Here is a 17,500-nt window from a genome sequence, read left to right on the forward strand (position 1 = left end):
TATTACATTTCTGTATAGCCTATTGCTATGAAAAAAAACCTCTAGACTCAACTTGAAACACAGAAGAAACATATTTTCTTCAGTGTTCTACTTACTAAAGAGGGTATTTTTCTGTAGTAAAATACAGAAATATTGCTTTTAGACTCGGAGTACACAGATGTGTATATATTTTACATATTTTTCTGACATTTAAAAATTGCACTAATTTATTGTAAAATATTGGGTAACCACATGAAAGTTATGTCTTGTATAACATATTTTTGAGTTCAAAAACTAAACAAATGGGTTTTCTCCTTGTATCCACTCATTTTTCATCAATATGACATGCAATGTGTGTCCTTATGGGGTGATGATTTCAGATTGTAAACCGGTATGAAGAGAGTTTGCCCATGTGATGAGGAAGTGAACATAGTATTGCAGTTGATTGTAGTGTTGTGAATGACAGTGTGTTCCATGAGAAACCCAGTATTTTTCTTTATGAAAATTGAGTGTAATCCAGAGAATTGTGTGTAATGGTGTGAAAAGAGTGTGTTTTAAAACTGGAATTTGAGTGTTAAGTAGGAATTGTGTTTAGTGTTCAGTGACATTGGTTAGGGGAGTTGGGAAATGGGTGAGATGTTCCGAGAATTGTGTGTGAAGTACCAGAACTTGTGTGGAGGCAATCGAGAAAAACTGTAAAAGGCATACTTGACTTGACTTGACTTGAAAAAGGGGCAGAGGCGCTATGGAATTTGTGAAAAACATTTCTAAAAGTATTTAATATAACATGGCAAATTGCAGCCATATTGGTCGAAGGAAGAGAAGACTTCAGGAAGTGCACGATGGACAGGTCTGTGATCTACCCACAGACAGTGGAAGCTTTAAATGAAGTCCTCATGGCGTTTACCGTGACATACTTATGTACGCACATACTCAAACACTGAGAGAGAGAGAGTGCGACAGTGTGTGTGTGTGTGTGTGTGTGTGTGTGTGTGTGTGTGTGTGTGTGTGTGTGTGTGTGTGTGTGTGTGTGTGTGAGCGAGAGAGAGAGAGAGAGAGAGAGAGAGAGAGAGAGAGAGAGAGAGAGAGAGAGAGAGAAAAGGGAGAAAGAGAGAGGGGCATTAGTAAAATAAACGTTGCTGTAAGCAGCAGTGAGGCAGCAGACAGCTGGGGTGTCTCCATAGACCGTATGCTTCTTTCTCTGTCCCTCTGGGGCCCTGCCCAGGTGAATACTGCACTGCACCAATAGAGGAGAGGAGAGGAGAGAAGAGGAGAGGAGAGGAGAGGAGAGGAGAGAAGAGGAGAGGAGAGGAGAGAAGAGAGGCGAGGCAAGAGGAGGAGAGGAGGGGAGAGGAGAGGAGAGGAGAGGGGAAGACAAGACAAGAGGAGGAGAGGAGAGGAGAAGAGAGGAGAAGAGGTGAAGAGAGGAGAGGATGATGCCCCTACTGATGAATAATGTGGGAGGACCACTCCATTATTCAATTCTCTCTCTCTCTCTCACACACACACACACACACACTGAAATGATTTTTGAAAGACTGGTAAAAGCGGATGTTCTTTATGTGACGTCACATCCGCCTTAACCAGACTTTACAAAGACTGTATTACACGCAAATCGGAGAAGTTTCCAAACAAGCAATCCACCTACACGTTATGAGTGGTAGCGCACCGTAATGAATAAATCAAAAAATACCATAGTTTGTGCCTGCCCATAGGAAGTCATTTCATGGCCAAATATCTTTGGTAGACCTCCAAATGACACACAACATACAGGGGTGAGTAGAACATGAGGTTATAATGTGAAATCATGGGCCCAATGTAAAAAAAATTGTGCACAGCCTATGTTAACCCTACTGTCACCAAAATTGTAACGACTAAGTCTTAACCTGTTACTTAAGGCTCTCTGTAATGTCATAGCAATGATGTTAAGATGTAGTTGAGTCTTTTCAGCAATGCCTGAACTGCCCGCCACCGGGCCCATCTGTACAAAGAAGCTACAGAAACTACAGAGCAACAAACACCAAAACACCAAAGACTGAAACAGGCAGAGGATGTTCCCTCTGCTACACTCACGCAAGGGAAGCGTTCTATCCCCTCACCTCCCTCCCTCCCTCCCTCGCCTCTCACTCAGCCTTTCCCATCATAATAATTTACGCTCCAGGCACCTCGTCTCATCTCACATGGCGACATCCACGACACGTCCATCAGAGGCTGGCTGCCACATCGCAGGAAATGCTGAAGTGTAACATTCCTAAAGAGGCACAGTGACACACCACTGGGGGAAAACCCCTGCTAGTGTGTGTGTGTGTGTGTGTGTGTGTGTGTGTGTGTGTGTGTGTGTGTGTGTGTGTGTGTGTGTGTGTGTGTGTGTGTGTGTGTGTGTGTGTGTGTGTGTGTGTGTGTGTGGCATAGTGCAATCGGTGTGCAACTCGCTTGTATACCTTGCATCACCTTCTAGGAATCATATTTGTAGCATGAATAACAAATAACCTCACCATTAAAGGGACACTGTGTGAGATTTTTTGTTGTTTATTATATATTACCACCAGTATCAAATTCTAAGTATTCATTATGACTGGAAAAATTGCACTTTTCATACATGAAAAGGGGGATCTTCTCCATGGTCCACCATTTTGAATTTCCAAAAATAGCTATTTTTAGCTGCAAAAATGACTAGAACATATTTAGATACATACTAGATACATACTAGAACATATTTGTTTATTACTTAGTAAACTTCTGTGTAAAGATCAAATTTGGCAATAGGCAGCCCAGTTTCAATGAGCAGCATAGTTACAGTACCTTTTTTGACCATTTCCTGCACAGTGTCCCTTTAAAGAAACGCACGTGTAGGCTTAATCTAATGACTTCTGTGTCAACCACTGTTTCCTTTTGGACACTTGTCGGTGTGGATCTAAAAGAGAACTTCATGACCTGTGGAGTGTCACCTGTGGTGACTATTACCAAAGATTCTCTGTTCTAGATTTGCATTTAGATCGTCTCTGCTATTAGTTTCATCAATCCACAAATACAAGGTGACGCTGTCTTTTGCACACAGAATTCTTAAACCCTTTCTTTCACTAACCCCCAATCAGAGGTGTATTAGTGACATACGGACAACACCAGCACATTATCTTACATACTGTAGTTTATACACCAGTTATTCCACTGTACTTAATGAACTAGGTAAACTGTAAAGGTGGACTCAAACTATATGACTACTGGCCCGACTCTTGGCTGAAACCCCGCCTTGCGACAATGGGTGGATGTTACCCCCCCAGGACCATCACAAGCAATTGTCTGGCAAGTTTTCCTCATCATTTGTAATGTTCTAAGATTGAATTTTCCCAGGTCAAAGAGTCGCTCACCGGAAATCATAAGCATCAAACAGTGTTTGGTATTTATGATTCAAAATAGAATGTTGAGCATTTCCTTTGTGTTTATGATCAGAGATAAAATTGAAAGTTGCAATTCTCTTAATGTGTGGAGCGCAACCTGACGTCAAAATCTGGTAAGATTTGAAAGTCGTGTAGTTAGAGGGCAGCTTAAGAGTACTTCTACTTTGATTTCATATACTCCTCTGTCCCTGATGCCCCAGTAACCCCTGTGTACCACCCATGTAGCAATCACTGTGCAACTCACTCACCTCTAACTTATGTCCTACATCACCTTCCAGGAATAAACATGGGATTAATTTATTGGATGAATAAATAACCTTGCAACTCAAAGGCTAAGAAAAGCATATGACTAAGCTTCACTAGCTTGTATCTATAAAGAGATAGAATGTCTCTGTCCCTCATTATGTTCTAAGCACAGTTTTTTAACCTTTTCCTCTGATACATGGTCATGAAGTGTGTGTAGTGCCAAGCTTTGTGTTGTAGGAAAAGAAATACATCAGTGAAACCAGTGCCAATCTGTTTCACTCACAAGTTGGCTGTTAATTCAATACTGCACCTATTTAAAAAAAAAAAAATTATGTTACACAGCCTTCACACAACCTGTTCAGCCTCCTGCCCTCGGGAACGAGGTACAGGTGCCACCAGTCCAGAACCACCAGACTCCCCAACAGCTAACATCCCCCAGGCCATCAGGATGCTGACCTCCCTCCCCTCTCTACCATCACTGACATCTCTTCTCACCAGACAACAAGGAAGCTAGGATCCTGCCTACACGCCTTCATTAACAAATGTTCAGTGGGAAACACTGGAATGCGCACCACAGTCCTTGAGGTGAAAGGACTTGTTACTCAGAGTCACGTCTTGTCACAGGGCTAGGCAGGCAGACAGACACTTGAGGCCCCCAAGCCATGTGATAGCAAGCAATAGCTTACATTTTCAACTACTGTAATGGTGGCCCTGCCGTGGTCTAACGGTAGGGCACTGGATTACTACGCCGGCGACCCGGGTTTGATTCCAGCCCGGGTCATTTGCCGATCCTTCCCCGTCTCTCTCCCTACCCCACTCATTTCCTGTCTCTCCTTCACTGTCCTGTCAGAAATAAAGGCAAAAAATGTGTAAAAATTACATTAAAAAACCTACAGTAGTGATGATCTCAAGCTAGCTTTCGTTATTTTGAATTTCAACTGAGAATCCCCTCTGTTGTTACTGTGAAACTGCAGGCTATGTCACATCACAGCCCCAACACTGGAATACACAGGCAATACTCAACTGAAATGTCTGTACTTCATCTAAGTGTTTGACACAGCATGATCTCATTCTCTGTCCTATCTCTCTCTGTCTCTTTTCCACATTTTCACACACACACACACACACACACACACACACACACACACACACACACACACACACACACACACACACACACACACACACACACACACACACAATCACACACACACACACACACACACACACACACACACACACACACACACACACACACACACACACACACACACAGTGAGACAGTGAGACTGAAAGAGTGAGAGACGGTGATAATTAATAGTGACCCAAAGTGGAAAAGTTCACGTCATCGGTGTGAACCCCCGGTAGAATTCTCCAGGCCATGCCAAATGCCAGAGCTAGGCCTCAACAACTATTTCTGCAATCAGTCTAGGGGCATGCACACATGCACACATGCACACACGCGCACACACACACACATACACTAGTAGACACAAATACACATTCACACTGTTAGACGTGTGCAGAGAGTAATGTCAGTTTTATATTGGACATTCCTCAAACATATTAAGTACAAATGTGATACATCTGTCAACCCAACTTTGAATAGCAGACACATTTCCTCATGAACCACAAGTCTAACTTTTTTTTCTTTTAAAACTCACTTAAAGGGACACTGTGCAGGAAATGGTCAAAAAAGGTACTGCAACTATGATGCTCATTGAAACTGGGCTGCCTATTGCCAAATTTCATCTTTACATGAAAGTTTACTGAGTAATAAACAAATATTTTCTAGTATGGTCCAAGTACAGTCTTTTTTGCAGCTAAAAATGGCTATTTTTGGAAATTCAAAATGGCGGAGCATGGAGAAGATCCCCCTTTTCATGTATGAAAAGTGCAATTTTTCCAGTCATAATGAATACATAGAATTTGATGCTGGTGGTAAGTATTCATGAAAAAGGTAACATTAGTGAATGGGCAGCATGAATTCTGGAAATAAACAACTAAAAATCTCACACAGTGTCCCTTTAACGTATGTACGAGAACACAGGACACAGGACAGAGAAAAGGACTGTGTATGGAGAAATGACTTGCAGCCCATGGCAGAGCTGCACAATCAATTAAAATTAATAGATAATCGTGATTATGGCCGCAACAATTACAAAAATGAAAATCGCAACTTCATTGTGATCACACAGGGGGCTATAGTGATCTGTCTTTTGCCATTCTTGAAGCCAAATACTGTATCTGTAGACCTGCCAAAGATTCATGCTATTGTCTTTTACATAATTAATACTATTCAGTTTTATTTTGTTAATCCCTTATATAACACATTCTTAGTTATATGGTAAATTGACTACACTTATATAGCACCTTTTCAGTCTTTCGAGCACTCAAGGCACTTTACATTGTATGTCTCACACATTCACCCATTCACTCTCACACACTCGTGGCAGTGGCTGCATGCAGGGCACCACCCTACCACCAAGAGCAATTCGGTGGAAAATTATCTTGCTCAAGGACACATCGATTAGGGTTATACAAAGCGGGGCTCGAACCTGCAACCTTCTGGTTGCTGAACAGGCTCCTCTTTGTGACTTTAAATGCACTTTATGTTAAAAACGAAAGTTCGAGAGAAGCGAACTGAAATTTGGCATGCCTAATTTACCACCTGCATTCTGTTCTCCACTTAACTGCCATTCGCCTGAATTCAGCACAAAAAGATAAGCACTTAACCAACTAAGCATTTAACCAGCTGCTTCTCATTCTCCACCCTGCCATCATTTGGTGGAATTTCAGCGCACTGGAATTTGGAACGCGCCTTAATTATCGATACAGCATTCTCCGCTCACCTGTCTCCAGTCAGAAATGTTCTTTCTTGCTCGCACTCACCACCTCCCCTTTCGCCTCCCTTCCGCCACTGTTCGATCGATTCGTCAGGTGTCTTGCCCTAGCTTCCAGTTCACCTCGCTCCGTTGCTCTACAACCATCATCTGCCGGGGGGTGTCCGCTCAGAGTTCGCACATATTGGCGGGTGCAGATACTGCCCGAGCTCTGAGTGGCGCCCCGTACTCTCGAGCTCGAGAGTGTTTGCTGCATAGACATTTCTCGGCTGTGGCAGTGCTTCAGCACCACGGCCAGCGATCTTGTCCAATACGCCACGTAATCTTGAGTGCAGTGGTCCCTGCGGACCTCGTGAAGCACTTTGATGATCAGTCCACCGCGTGGACAGACACTCTCTTGCGAGAGCGGCAAGATCACAAGAAGTCCGTTCTGCAGCGAGAACGAAGATGCTTAATCCAAATTTCAGAGAGTGAACTAATGAAATAACATTCCGCACGAAATTCAGTTTCTTATTGTTGTTGAGTAACCTTGATTAATAATCGTGATTTAAATGTTGATCCAAAAAATTATTATTATCATATTTTCCACAATCATGCAGTCCTACCAGATGATGAGTGTGCTTCCCTCAGTATCCACCCTCAGTAACCCAAGCTGCCTCGCCGTGGCCTCTCTATATCATCTACAGCAGGTTCTTTCCATTAGCCAAACTCCCGTCCTGTCTTGTGATTTTGGCCTTGCGATGACATTGCAAGACGTTATTGACCACAGAAAGTTCATTAAGTATCTCAAAGGTCAAAGGTCATTGGAATTGGGATGATGAATGGGGGAACGTCACCAAAAGTTGTTGTGGCTAGACTGACAACGGGGAAACTTGATTTTTTTCTCCACAGAGGCGGGGCATCAGTGAAGCATGAGGCCACAAGCACAGATTGAGGACAGGAGCTAGGATAATGGACTGTACCCAGTGTCTTTCAGAGGAGCCCAAGGAGTAGGGATAGAGCCTGTGATGCTGGGGGCTCTCATGTACTGTTTACCACTGACAGGACAATTTGTGATGTGAGAATGTACTGTATGTGCTTGTGCTCTTTATGACTATTAGAACAAGGTTATAACAGAGACTCTACATGAAAGGGTTACACTAGTAGGCATACACTAGTAGGCATAGTCCACGCCAATCCAGGCTCAGCTACATACTGTATGCCACACTCCTGTCTGATATGTTCAGATTCAATTTACACACAGATTAAGTCAAGAAATTGAGTTAGGATATCATCATCCCCATTCAAAATGATAGGCAGGATGGTGGCTGTCGCGCAGGATGTTCTGCACTCTCCGTAGACAGCGTGTGGTGTAGATGGTACTAATCTCCGGGAGAGGCATTCCAGTGAGTGTCCCTGCTGTTTTCACCACACGCCGGAGTGCCTGCTGATCTGCTTTGGAGGAGCTGGAGAACCACCCTAGGAACCCATAGGTCAGAACCAGGGCTTGACACTGGCACTAGCCAACCGGCCAAATGCTGGTGAAACTTGGCTGTGGCTAGTAGTACTTTCAGTGTCACTAGCCAATTTGGCTGGCAGTTTATATTCCTTGGTAACATACGCATCTAAGCCTTTATGCTGCCGTTTGCCCATTGAGTATCAATTGTTTGTATTTAAGTTCAAGAAAAAGCTCAGTAACTCAGTTTCTATTTGCTTGATATACTTCTTGCTACTTGCTTTAGCACCTCATCTTCTGAGGTTAGACGTACACGTATCATGATAAAGGGAAAAAAACGATAGAAAATCAGTGGCTTGTGGAATACCTGAATGGCTAGTGACTCGGGAAAACCACTAGCCACAGTGGCCAGTGGGTGAAAAAGTTAATGTCAAGCCCTGGTCAGAACACTGCTGATGGTACAGTTGTAAAAGTTCACCAGCAGTGGTCTGGGGATGTGGTAGCTCCTCAGCTTCCTCAGGTAGAAAAGGCGCTGCTGGGCCTTCCCAACAGCAGAGGCGATGTGAGTGCCCCAGGACTCAAGGAGATTAAACATTGACAATGAGAACCCCACAGAGTATTCACATTAAGTTGATGTGCACTGCTTTGACAATTTGGAGACTTGTGTGGGTTGGTGTGTAGTTTATACAAGAAAACATTTGTGATTGGTTGTACGTTCCACAGCCTACTGAAAATAAAGTTAAAATAGAAAACATTTGCTATCATGATATCAGAACTGAACACGTAATTACAAACTTGTGGGCCGATGTGCATCAAAACACATATTTTCTCGCAACCACAAACTTTGAAGCAAATCATAATCTAGGTTCTCAACCAGACCATCACATATGGAGACTGTCTTATTATAATTTGCTTGACAGTTCTTTGTCACTGAGCAAACCACACTGCAGCAGTCTTTAATCTTAGGTATTATGTGACACAAAACTGGCGCAATACAACAGACATATCATCACACAATTCAAGCAAGTAAGATGACTACATCAGCACAGTATATTCAGAGATAGACATGGGAAACTAGAACGTATGCTAATAATGGTCTGTCAACAACACACAGCAAAAATACAGTGCTAATTCAACACTGAGAGAGAAGTTTGGGACCAAATACAATCTAGATGTTAATCGACTCTCTGAGTGTTGTATTAATACTGCATTTTTTACTATGCAGAGAGGCGCCTCTATCCAAGAATGTTGATGGCCTTTCCTTGTAAACAGGATGCTTGACTACACCTATCTGGAGGGACGTGAGCAAAACAACCCAACATTGACAACATTGATTTTCACATCAGTGTGTTTGTTGATGGGACAGACTAGTTTATTCCACAGCCTTGTCCCCGATTTCATCACGTTTCCAAATCAGCATGTACAACAGTCTCAGGATTAGCCTTCCTCACTATTTCATTTCACTCTGTACCACAGAAAATAATGCCAAAGTTATTCAGTCCAAGCAGCAGCTTTGTGTATTTTACTAGGTGAGCATTACTTCAATTGAGGAAAGGTAGGCAAGTCTTGATGTCAAAGTTATTTTTTATCTAACTGTGTTTCTCCATTCTACGGTAACAGCCCAATTAACCTGCTGGGTTTCTGGCAAGGGTATTGAAGGACTGAGAATGAGAGTATTCACTTGAGGTCGAAGTGAGCTACCATGACAACTCAGAAACTCGTGTAAGTAAGAGTGGGTGGTCTGGTCTAGTGTGTAGCTTACATAACAAAACTCCATATCATTCGGACACGTACAACAAGTAGGCCTATAAGTCAATTAGGCCAACACATGGTTTCATCTTTAGCTTTTCAAATGAAAGGGTAGGGTTATATATTCTTAAATACATATGTTATTTTAAAAACCCTACAAGAAATCAGAGGACATTGAAATTGTTTGAAATTGTTTGAAATCCCAAAACCCCTGTTGAATTTCCCACTCCCAGCCAGGGGTGTTAAAAATACAGGTAGATTGTGTTGTTACTGAAAAACACAAAAAACCTAACAAGAACCCACTACAGATTTGATCCAACCAGCCATCCGATCGTAAGACAGGTTCACTGGTTTACTGGTTACTCGGTGTTTAATTGTGCTTTTATTTTTTGACATCTCTTCTCCCAACTTATACTCACACAAGTTCATTCAGTAGGTGTAGTATGCCTCTATCAAAGTAGAGTACAGAAGAGAAGACACAGACCTTCAGGCCAAGCAGGGAGCTGGGTTCAAGCTTGCCATCTGATAGTGGGGCTATATGAGGCATCGGAAGAAGTGGTCTTTCAACACACACGCACCAGCGAAAGACACACTGGTGGTGTCAGGGATGGATCAGGTTGTAAGGAAGTACAGGCTAATGTAACTGGGATAGATAGCATCTATCGTAATATTCTCACATCTGGATCAAAGAGTGGCTTCAAATAGACCAATAGCCAAGCATAATTACAACTTCAGAATTATTCTGAACTACAGAGATATACTCAGCTAGCCAACATCCCTCATAAACCAATGGTCACATCAGGCCTACTGGGTTATTAATGACGCACACAATGACCAACCTTGCATTGATTTTCTTACTGCACCTTGCTGTTTACTAAAGACCAACATCTACTCCGATCAGACAAAAAACTGGCCTCTATCCAAAATATAGGCATAAAATATGACGTTGTGACTTTGATCCAACATGGTCTGCCTCATTGGCATACGAGACAAGTGCTGCAAGAACTCAAACATTTACCTCAGTGATGCAATGAATTTGCCCCACGGTCGGTGAACAGGAAAACATGCAGCACAACGGTAAAACATGAATAGAAAACGAAAGGGCTATTGTCCAGACCTTTGTTGTCACTGTTGTGTCTTGTGTCTAACTGCATACACAGCAAATGACTCCCAACACAATACTCGCATGTTTCTGTGGCGCGCGCCAGCCACGAGCGTGCCGCCTGCTCACTCTCCTTCCATTGGATTCCTTACTTCAACTTTGTCTCAAATTGTTCGGTTCATAGAGTTAAAGCAATGATATGAAAGGGTGGTTTTTTTTTACCTGTGTCCTCTTCCGTGTTATTAAGGCAGTGTTGTCTTTCCCTTTTCTTGATCCCCACGTCCTCAGCCGAGCTGGTCCCTGTGCGCGCGCGTCCCTTTCCCAAACCTTCTTGTCAGTCAACTGAGCAGCGGAGCAAACGCTTCCGGGACTTCCAAATAAAGCAACATCAGTGAACCTGCTTGAAAGAGGACCGGGGAAACACTCAGGGATAATTCCTAGACTGTGTCCTGTCTTCTTCCTACTCGCTATAAAACCGTTAGCTTAGAGGCGCTGAAATGGTGTGTGCCATTCTGGAACGTGTAATTAACTATTTGGCGGTAGGAGTAAACTTGAGCGGGCTTCACTTGACACCAGTCACTCTTTCGTGGATTTCATGTCTAGGCACAAATGCCCTTAAGTGATACTCATGACTGTATTTTATTATGAGCAAGATTGAAGACATATTTTGAGTTATTTGTTTGATGATGCATGTCCATAACAAGTAGGCTCTAGTGCCCAAACAACCACTCGCCTCCCCTCTTTGGACTAACTCTGATCTTGAGGTAGCCTATTTTGTTTATTGGGAAGATAACTGATTGATGTAAATGTCATGTGAATTGTGAATATGAGACCATCTGTTTAAACAGGTTTTTCGGGGTTAACATCAAGGTGACAACATCAAAACATGTTTCCTAAGGCAGCATGTTCTTCCATTCCCAATGCCCTGCCCTAATTCTGGTGTAGCTGTCATTGAAGTGACAGGCATGTAGTGTGGAAAGAGTGTGTCTGTGCTATGTCATGCTCTGTGCATGTGTGTGAGTGTGCGTATTATGTGTAAAAGTAGGCCTCCCTGTGTCATGTTACAGTAGACAGGAATAGGCTGTATACAGGCAACCAAGATATTGAGATGGGACAGGCAAGCGGGCGGACTCGGACAGGCATGCCTTATTGATTACACAGACCCTGAATTATTGACCAGCTTGAGGACTCCACTGGTGGACGGTGGCCATTCGAAGATGCCTGTAAAGGTGACGTATGTGCACTAAACTGAAGTGGTGTCAGTAGGGCCGCTTACAGCTTTGACTGGGCCAGGGACAGTCATCTAAAAGTTCTGTCCAGTTCTGCCCCCCTTCTCCCCCTGAGCCCAGGACAACTGACCCTTTTGTACAATCTGTCGGCTTCCCTGGGTGTCAGTGAGGAGACCTATGGCAAAACTGGAACAACCTGATGAGGTCGTGGTCTATGGCATGTCTGTGAAACCTTGGTGATACTATTTTCCTAGCATACGGTCCTGCCAGATACACACATTTGGTTGATGAAGTTGAGGCTTTTTTTTGCAGCTCTGGAAGTGTCAACGACCTTTAGTCACTCTATCAGAAATACATCCAGCTTAGAACATCTTACTTATCAGCAAATGATAGAAGCTTTTTTTGTTGCCCCCTTAGATTTGAAACCATCATGTTGTTCACAAAAGGAAAATTTCTTTCTGACCAATTTCAACATATAGTTGCATTGCTCACTCTTTCCTGAAATTGTCAGTACCCCAAGAATGCATAATTTCTTTGTTCAGCCCTTTTATTTGATTTTGTCCTGGGCCGGGCCAAAACTGTCAGCGGGCCTGAGTACAGACATTACTGTTGAGTATCGACTGTGTATTTCAGTGTTAGACCTGTGATGTGAAATGATAAATAATGAATAAATTCAGAATAATGAAAGTTAGCATGAAATCTCCTGATGGGGCCCCTCCTGATGAGTTCTATCTTCTTCAGCTACCAGTCTGTACCTGGCAGCTCCTATTACACTTCCTCAGGTAGATATGGGTACACTAGTGTTTCTCAACAGGGGCTCTACAGCCCCCCAGGGGGATTTGGGAAGCCCTAGAGCAGCATTGAGAAAGATACCAAGAACTGAGAGGAGGCAGTGCTTAGTTGCCATTTGAGGGGGAGAACCACTGGGCTACACCTTAACTCAGATGCAAAGTGGCATGGTGTGGGCTAAGGGAAAGATACCGGTATGGTGGCCTACACAATGTGGCCCCATCTTTATTTTTCTGATCCACTGAGCTCTACTTCACTGCATGTTGATACGTTTCACAGTAGTTCTATGCCTGTGATAGATAAATGAAATGCGCTATGCAAAAACAAAAAAAACTAAATGAAAAAAAATGCCTTGCCCCTGAGATGCCAATTGTTGACTCCCATACTGCCTTTAGTTATACACAATCGTTCCGATCTGAAAGACAGTATGGAAGCTATGACTCCTAACGGACCAGATTATGGTCCCTGTCTCTGTCAAATCAGAGAGTGTGATGCCCCCTGCTCCCTACGGAATTTATAGTAGGCAGGTAGCCAGACCTAATCTCACTTGAGATTAGGTCTGGTGGTAACCAGGCTAGGCAGCACTAGGGCCATTTCAGAATACAAATACTCAACAGGAGGTGGACCCGAAACCATACTCTACCAGGGAGCAAGACCTTTATGTCATCACCACCTGATCTTGCTCATAGCCCTAACCCACCTGGATAGCAGTATGCATATACCAGTAAAAAAATACTTTAAGAATTCAGACTTTTTAAAGTTGCATATCTGATGATCATAGGTCTTCATTGATAGTCCCTGAAAGTACCTTAGACATATGAAAATATCCTGAGAAGGATCAATGGCGAGACAGCTGTGCAACACTTTTTTTTGGTAAACATCTGACACGTGGAATGTTACAAAACTTGGTGACATCAAGACTCTGTTGAGGTATCTGAAAAGTTTGAAATAATCACAGATTTCACAATCCCAGACAGACAGCTTGTCAGTGTGATCAATTAGGTCAGGAAACAAATTGTCCAGACAAACATTGATTGTGTGTAGTGTCTCTCAGCAGATATGACACTACCACGGTGCTGTGTCTGGAAAACACATGATTTCATGACCAAACACATAAGAACAGCTCCAAGAAACACAGTCAAGCCGATTTGAGAATCTTTTATTTCCATGTATAGAGTAAATAGTGTTGAAACTCTTTAAATAAAGTTTGAATACAAACAGGACCTTTTGCATTTTTAAATAGTAGATAACATTTACATGCCTCCAATCCAGTGACAATGAAAAGCTTTTCTTTAAAAAGTTTTTTTGTCATTTATTTTCATATTTTTTCCCTTGTAAGAAATAAATTCAAGTATAAAATTTCCCGACATAATGTAAAATCGCCCATTTGAGGAGCGTTGAAAGCAACATAAAGCAACAGCTAGTCACCCTTGACAACGACGATACATTCTAATGCGTGTTGAGCAGCACTAAGGGCTGATCTCTCCTCCGATGTCATTTCAACAGTTCTAGGAAATAAAAAAAAATAAAAAGAAACAAAAATAGGCTAAGGAAAAAAAGGGACCATCTGCCCCCAATAATAGGGCCAGCATTTTTTAAATAAGGTTTTCGTACGAACGGCATTAAACTAGCCAATATTTTTAATGTCATCATCATCATAATGTCATATTCTAAAATGCAAAAAAAGCAAAAAAAGAAAAGAAACTAGAATTGTACAGTGCACATACAGAATTCCATCTTAAATAAATTCTACATCGATATTTTGGTTCAGTATGTTAATCATAAGAATAGTAAATGATGATAATAAAATAATGATAATAATAATAATACTACAACTAAATCTACTGAATAACTTATATGCCATGAGATGAGCACATGATCGTGAGACAGTATCGCCACTAAAGCCTTCATCTTACAGGCGCAAACACAGTCACCTTTCTGAAGAATAAATATCTTAAATAGTCAGTCTCTGCTCTCCTTAAATACCATTATGAAAGTAAGGCACAAGGGTACCCTTTTTTACATTTGCAGGTGAACCCTTACAAAAACTAGAGTGCTGCTTTGTAGTACAAAAATATGGTTGTTAGCTCTTCTGAGGACATAAAACGGTTTGTCTACTTAGCTTAGTTGTTTTTATTGCTCAACAAGAGACCATTCTCCATGACAACAGGGGATGAGGGATGAGGAAACCACCAAAATGGTGGCGGGCTGGTTTTACTACATGATGTTGTGGTTGGTTTTTTGAAGGCAGGAGCTCCAAGGAATAAGTGGTTGTGCTTTGGCTCAAATGACCAATGGGAAACCCTGTGTGGGCCGAGAAAATGGTGACAAAGCCCTTTAGGTCACTGTGTGTGTGTGTGTGTGTGTGTGTGTGTGTGTGTGTGTGTGTGTGTGTGTGTGTGTGTGTGTGTGTGTGTGTGTGTGTGTGTGTGTGTGTGTGTATTCATCTTGAGTGTTTACCTCTCGCTCTCTCTCTCTCTGCATGTCTGTCTAGGACAAGGAGGTGGTGACTGGGTCATCTATAAAGTGGGAAACGCATGCCCATCTCTCTCTCTCTCTCTCTCTCTCTCTCTCTCATCTGCCCGACTATGTGCCTGTCTGTAATAGGAACTCTGCCAGGGGCTAAAGAGGGGCGTGTGTGTGTGTGTGTGAGCGTGCACGCAGGGTTTGGGGAATCATTGTGGGTTGGCAATGATCTCAATGCGGGATGAAAGGATAGTGGTTGGAAAGGTGGGGTCCAGTTGGTAGTGTTTGTGGAGCTAGGTGATTGGCTAGGGAGCAAACAGGGGAAGAGGAGCCGTCCAATCCTGCACTGAGGTCTGGAAGTGCTGACATGGGAGGTGAGGGGTGCAGGGGGGTGGGTTGGTGTGTGCCCATTTGTGTGTGTGTGTGTGTTTCTATGGTTGTGTGTGCCCATTTGTGTGTGTGTGTGTGTGCGCGCGCGTGCGCGTGTGTGTGTGTGTGTGTCTGTGGGGCAGGGACAGGGACAGGGGGCTGGTGGGCTGTGGAGGGATTAAAATGTGACAGCTCAACAAACGAGCACAAGTGATGCGTTCTTTCCAGAGCCGTCGGCCTGTTTGTCGCTGCCTGTCCCCTGCAGCTGTTGGACAGCACGCACACACGCACGCACGCACAAGAGAGAGAGACTGCACTACCTGTCGTGTGTGTGTGTGTGTGTGTGTTTTGGAGGTGACATCATTCTCATCATGTGAATGTATACTCCCCACAGGTCAACACTGACTGGAGGGAGCGAGTTTGAAAGGCTTTAGTGAATCAGCATCTTTTTGGTATTGTCTTCATGGAGATGAGTGCATGAGCGGGATGAGCCAATGAACGTGTACATGAGCTAGTGCGTGCATACGAAAAGGGTTTCTTTTTTGTTGCATAGGTCACAAGGTGAAAGGTGAGAACGAGAGACAGAGGAAATGGGGACATTCAGCATTTGAAAGATGAAAAGGTAGATCTGAGCAATGTGACATGTGCTACAAACTGTGTTTCTTACTCTCAAACTCATTCTCTCGTTCTCTCTCACACACACTCTCCTTCTCTCTCTCTCTCTCTCTCTCTCACACTCACTTTTTTTGTTCTATTTTGTGGACTTTTTTCTCCCTCTCTCGCTCTCTTTTTCTCTTGCTCCACAGTTTATTTCTACGTTTCCCTGATTGGCAGAGTTCTCTAAATCACTGTAAGATGCTCCATTTTCCCTGATAAATCAGAAAATAATAGTAATGATAATAATAATAGTACATAATAATAATAATAATAATAATAATAATATATTATACTTCAATGCACTTAAGAAGACAAAGAACACAAAATGAGCCCTTTCAAAAGGATATAATAAATAAGAAGTTAGCGGGCTTCGGAACCACAATGTTGCGGGAGGTCACGTGACCTAAATGACTCCCGACTTAAAACTTTGTCCCCTTCTAAAGTAGAAGTCATGTCACAAAGATGACTCCTGCTGACTTAAAATGGTCGCTCCCCCCTACACGTTAATGGGAGCTACGGGACCTAAGGCCTCATCAACAACTACAGTGTACCACAGTGATTAGTCATTTTTTTGCTTTCTTCCTTTTAAGCAATAAATACTCTACTTTAATAATTAAACTTGTAGGTCAAACAACAAAAATTGTAATAATAATGATAATGATAATAACGATAATGATAAAAAGCTAAATTCTCCTTCCATACTCTCTTGGTTGTAATTTTTTTTGTTTAAATTATATTTTTTTTTCTTCCTTTACTCATCTTCATCTTTGTTTTTCTTTTTTTTTTTGGAAGAAAAAAACACAGCAAGTTGGAAAGCTACAAATTCCCACCTCACCAGTCCACTGGTGCCAAAACAATCTACCAAGCACCACCTTCCCTTTGCTGACGGGCGGCGGTCCCAGCCAATCAGCATCCACTTCCTTTGTTATTTCTCTCTCTTCCTCGTCCAATGGCCAATCAGTAGCGAGCTGAAGGTGGCAGACGGTGGGTGGACAGGCGATGGGGAGACTAATGGGGAGGATGGTTGGAGGTGAATAGATAGATAAGATAGCACCTCCACCCCCTTCGCCCCCTCAGCTCAGCTCACCTCATCTCATCTCACCTCCGCTCCGCTGCCTGGATGTCTGATGCCTTTGCTGTTATTGCATGCGGTCCGCCTGCAGCTGCTGTGGCTGGTACTGGCCGAACGCGGCGGCGGCGGCTGCAGCTGAGCCCGGCGTGGCGGTGGCCAGGGGCTG

General features: G+C 43.0%; 2 protein-coding genes across 3 annotated transcripts in view; both read right to left on the reverse strand.

The window, feature by feature from the left end:
- cap2 (cyclase associated actin cytoskeleton regulatory protein 2) overlaps positions 1 to 11,238 on the reverse strand; it is a 44,320-nt gene extending 33,082 nt beyond the window's left edge. For both annotated transcript variants that reach the window (XM_063185199.1, XM_063185198.1), the window contains exon 1: positions 10,975 to 11,238. The gene's annotated coding sequence lies outside the window, so the exon portion shown is untranslated. The remainder of the gene's footprint in view (positions 1 to 10,974) is intronic.
- A 5,790-nt stretch (positions 11,239 to 17,028) lies between these two features.
- The window catches only part of rbm24a (RNA binding motif protein 24a), a 10,565-nt gene continuing 10,093 nt past the window's right edge, over positions 17,029 to 17,500 (reverse strand). Inside the window, exon 4 of the mRNA XM_063185202.1 lies at positions 17,029 to 17,500. This exon is cut by the window's right edge and continues 256 nt beyond it. Within this exon, the coding sequence (XP_063041272.1) occupies positions 17,402 to 17,500 (99 nt within the window). The 3' untranslated portion in view covers positions 17,029 to 17,401.

Source organism: Engraulis encrasicolus, chromosome 20 (genome assembly GCF_034702125.1).
Source record: "Engraulis encrasicolus isolate BLACKSEA-1 chromosome 20, IST_EnEncr_1.0, whole genome shotgun sequence".
In the NCBI taxonomy this organism is placed as follows: Eukaryota; Metazoa; Chordata; class Actinopteri; order Clupeiformes; family Engraulidae; genus Engraulis; species Engraulis encrasicolus.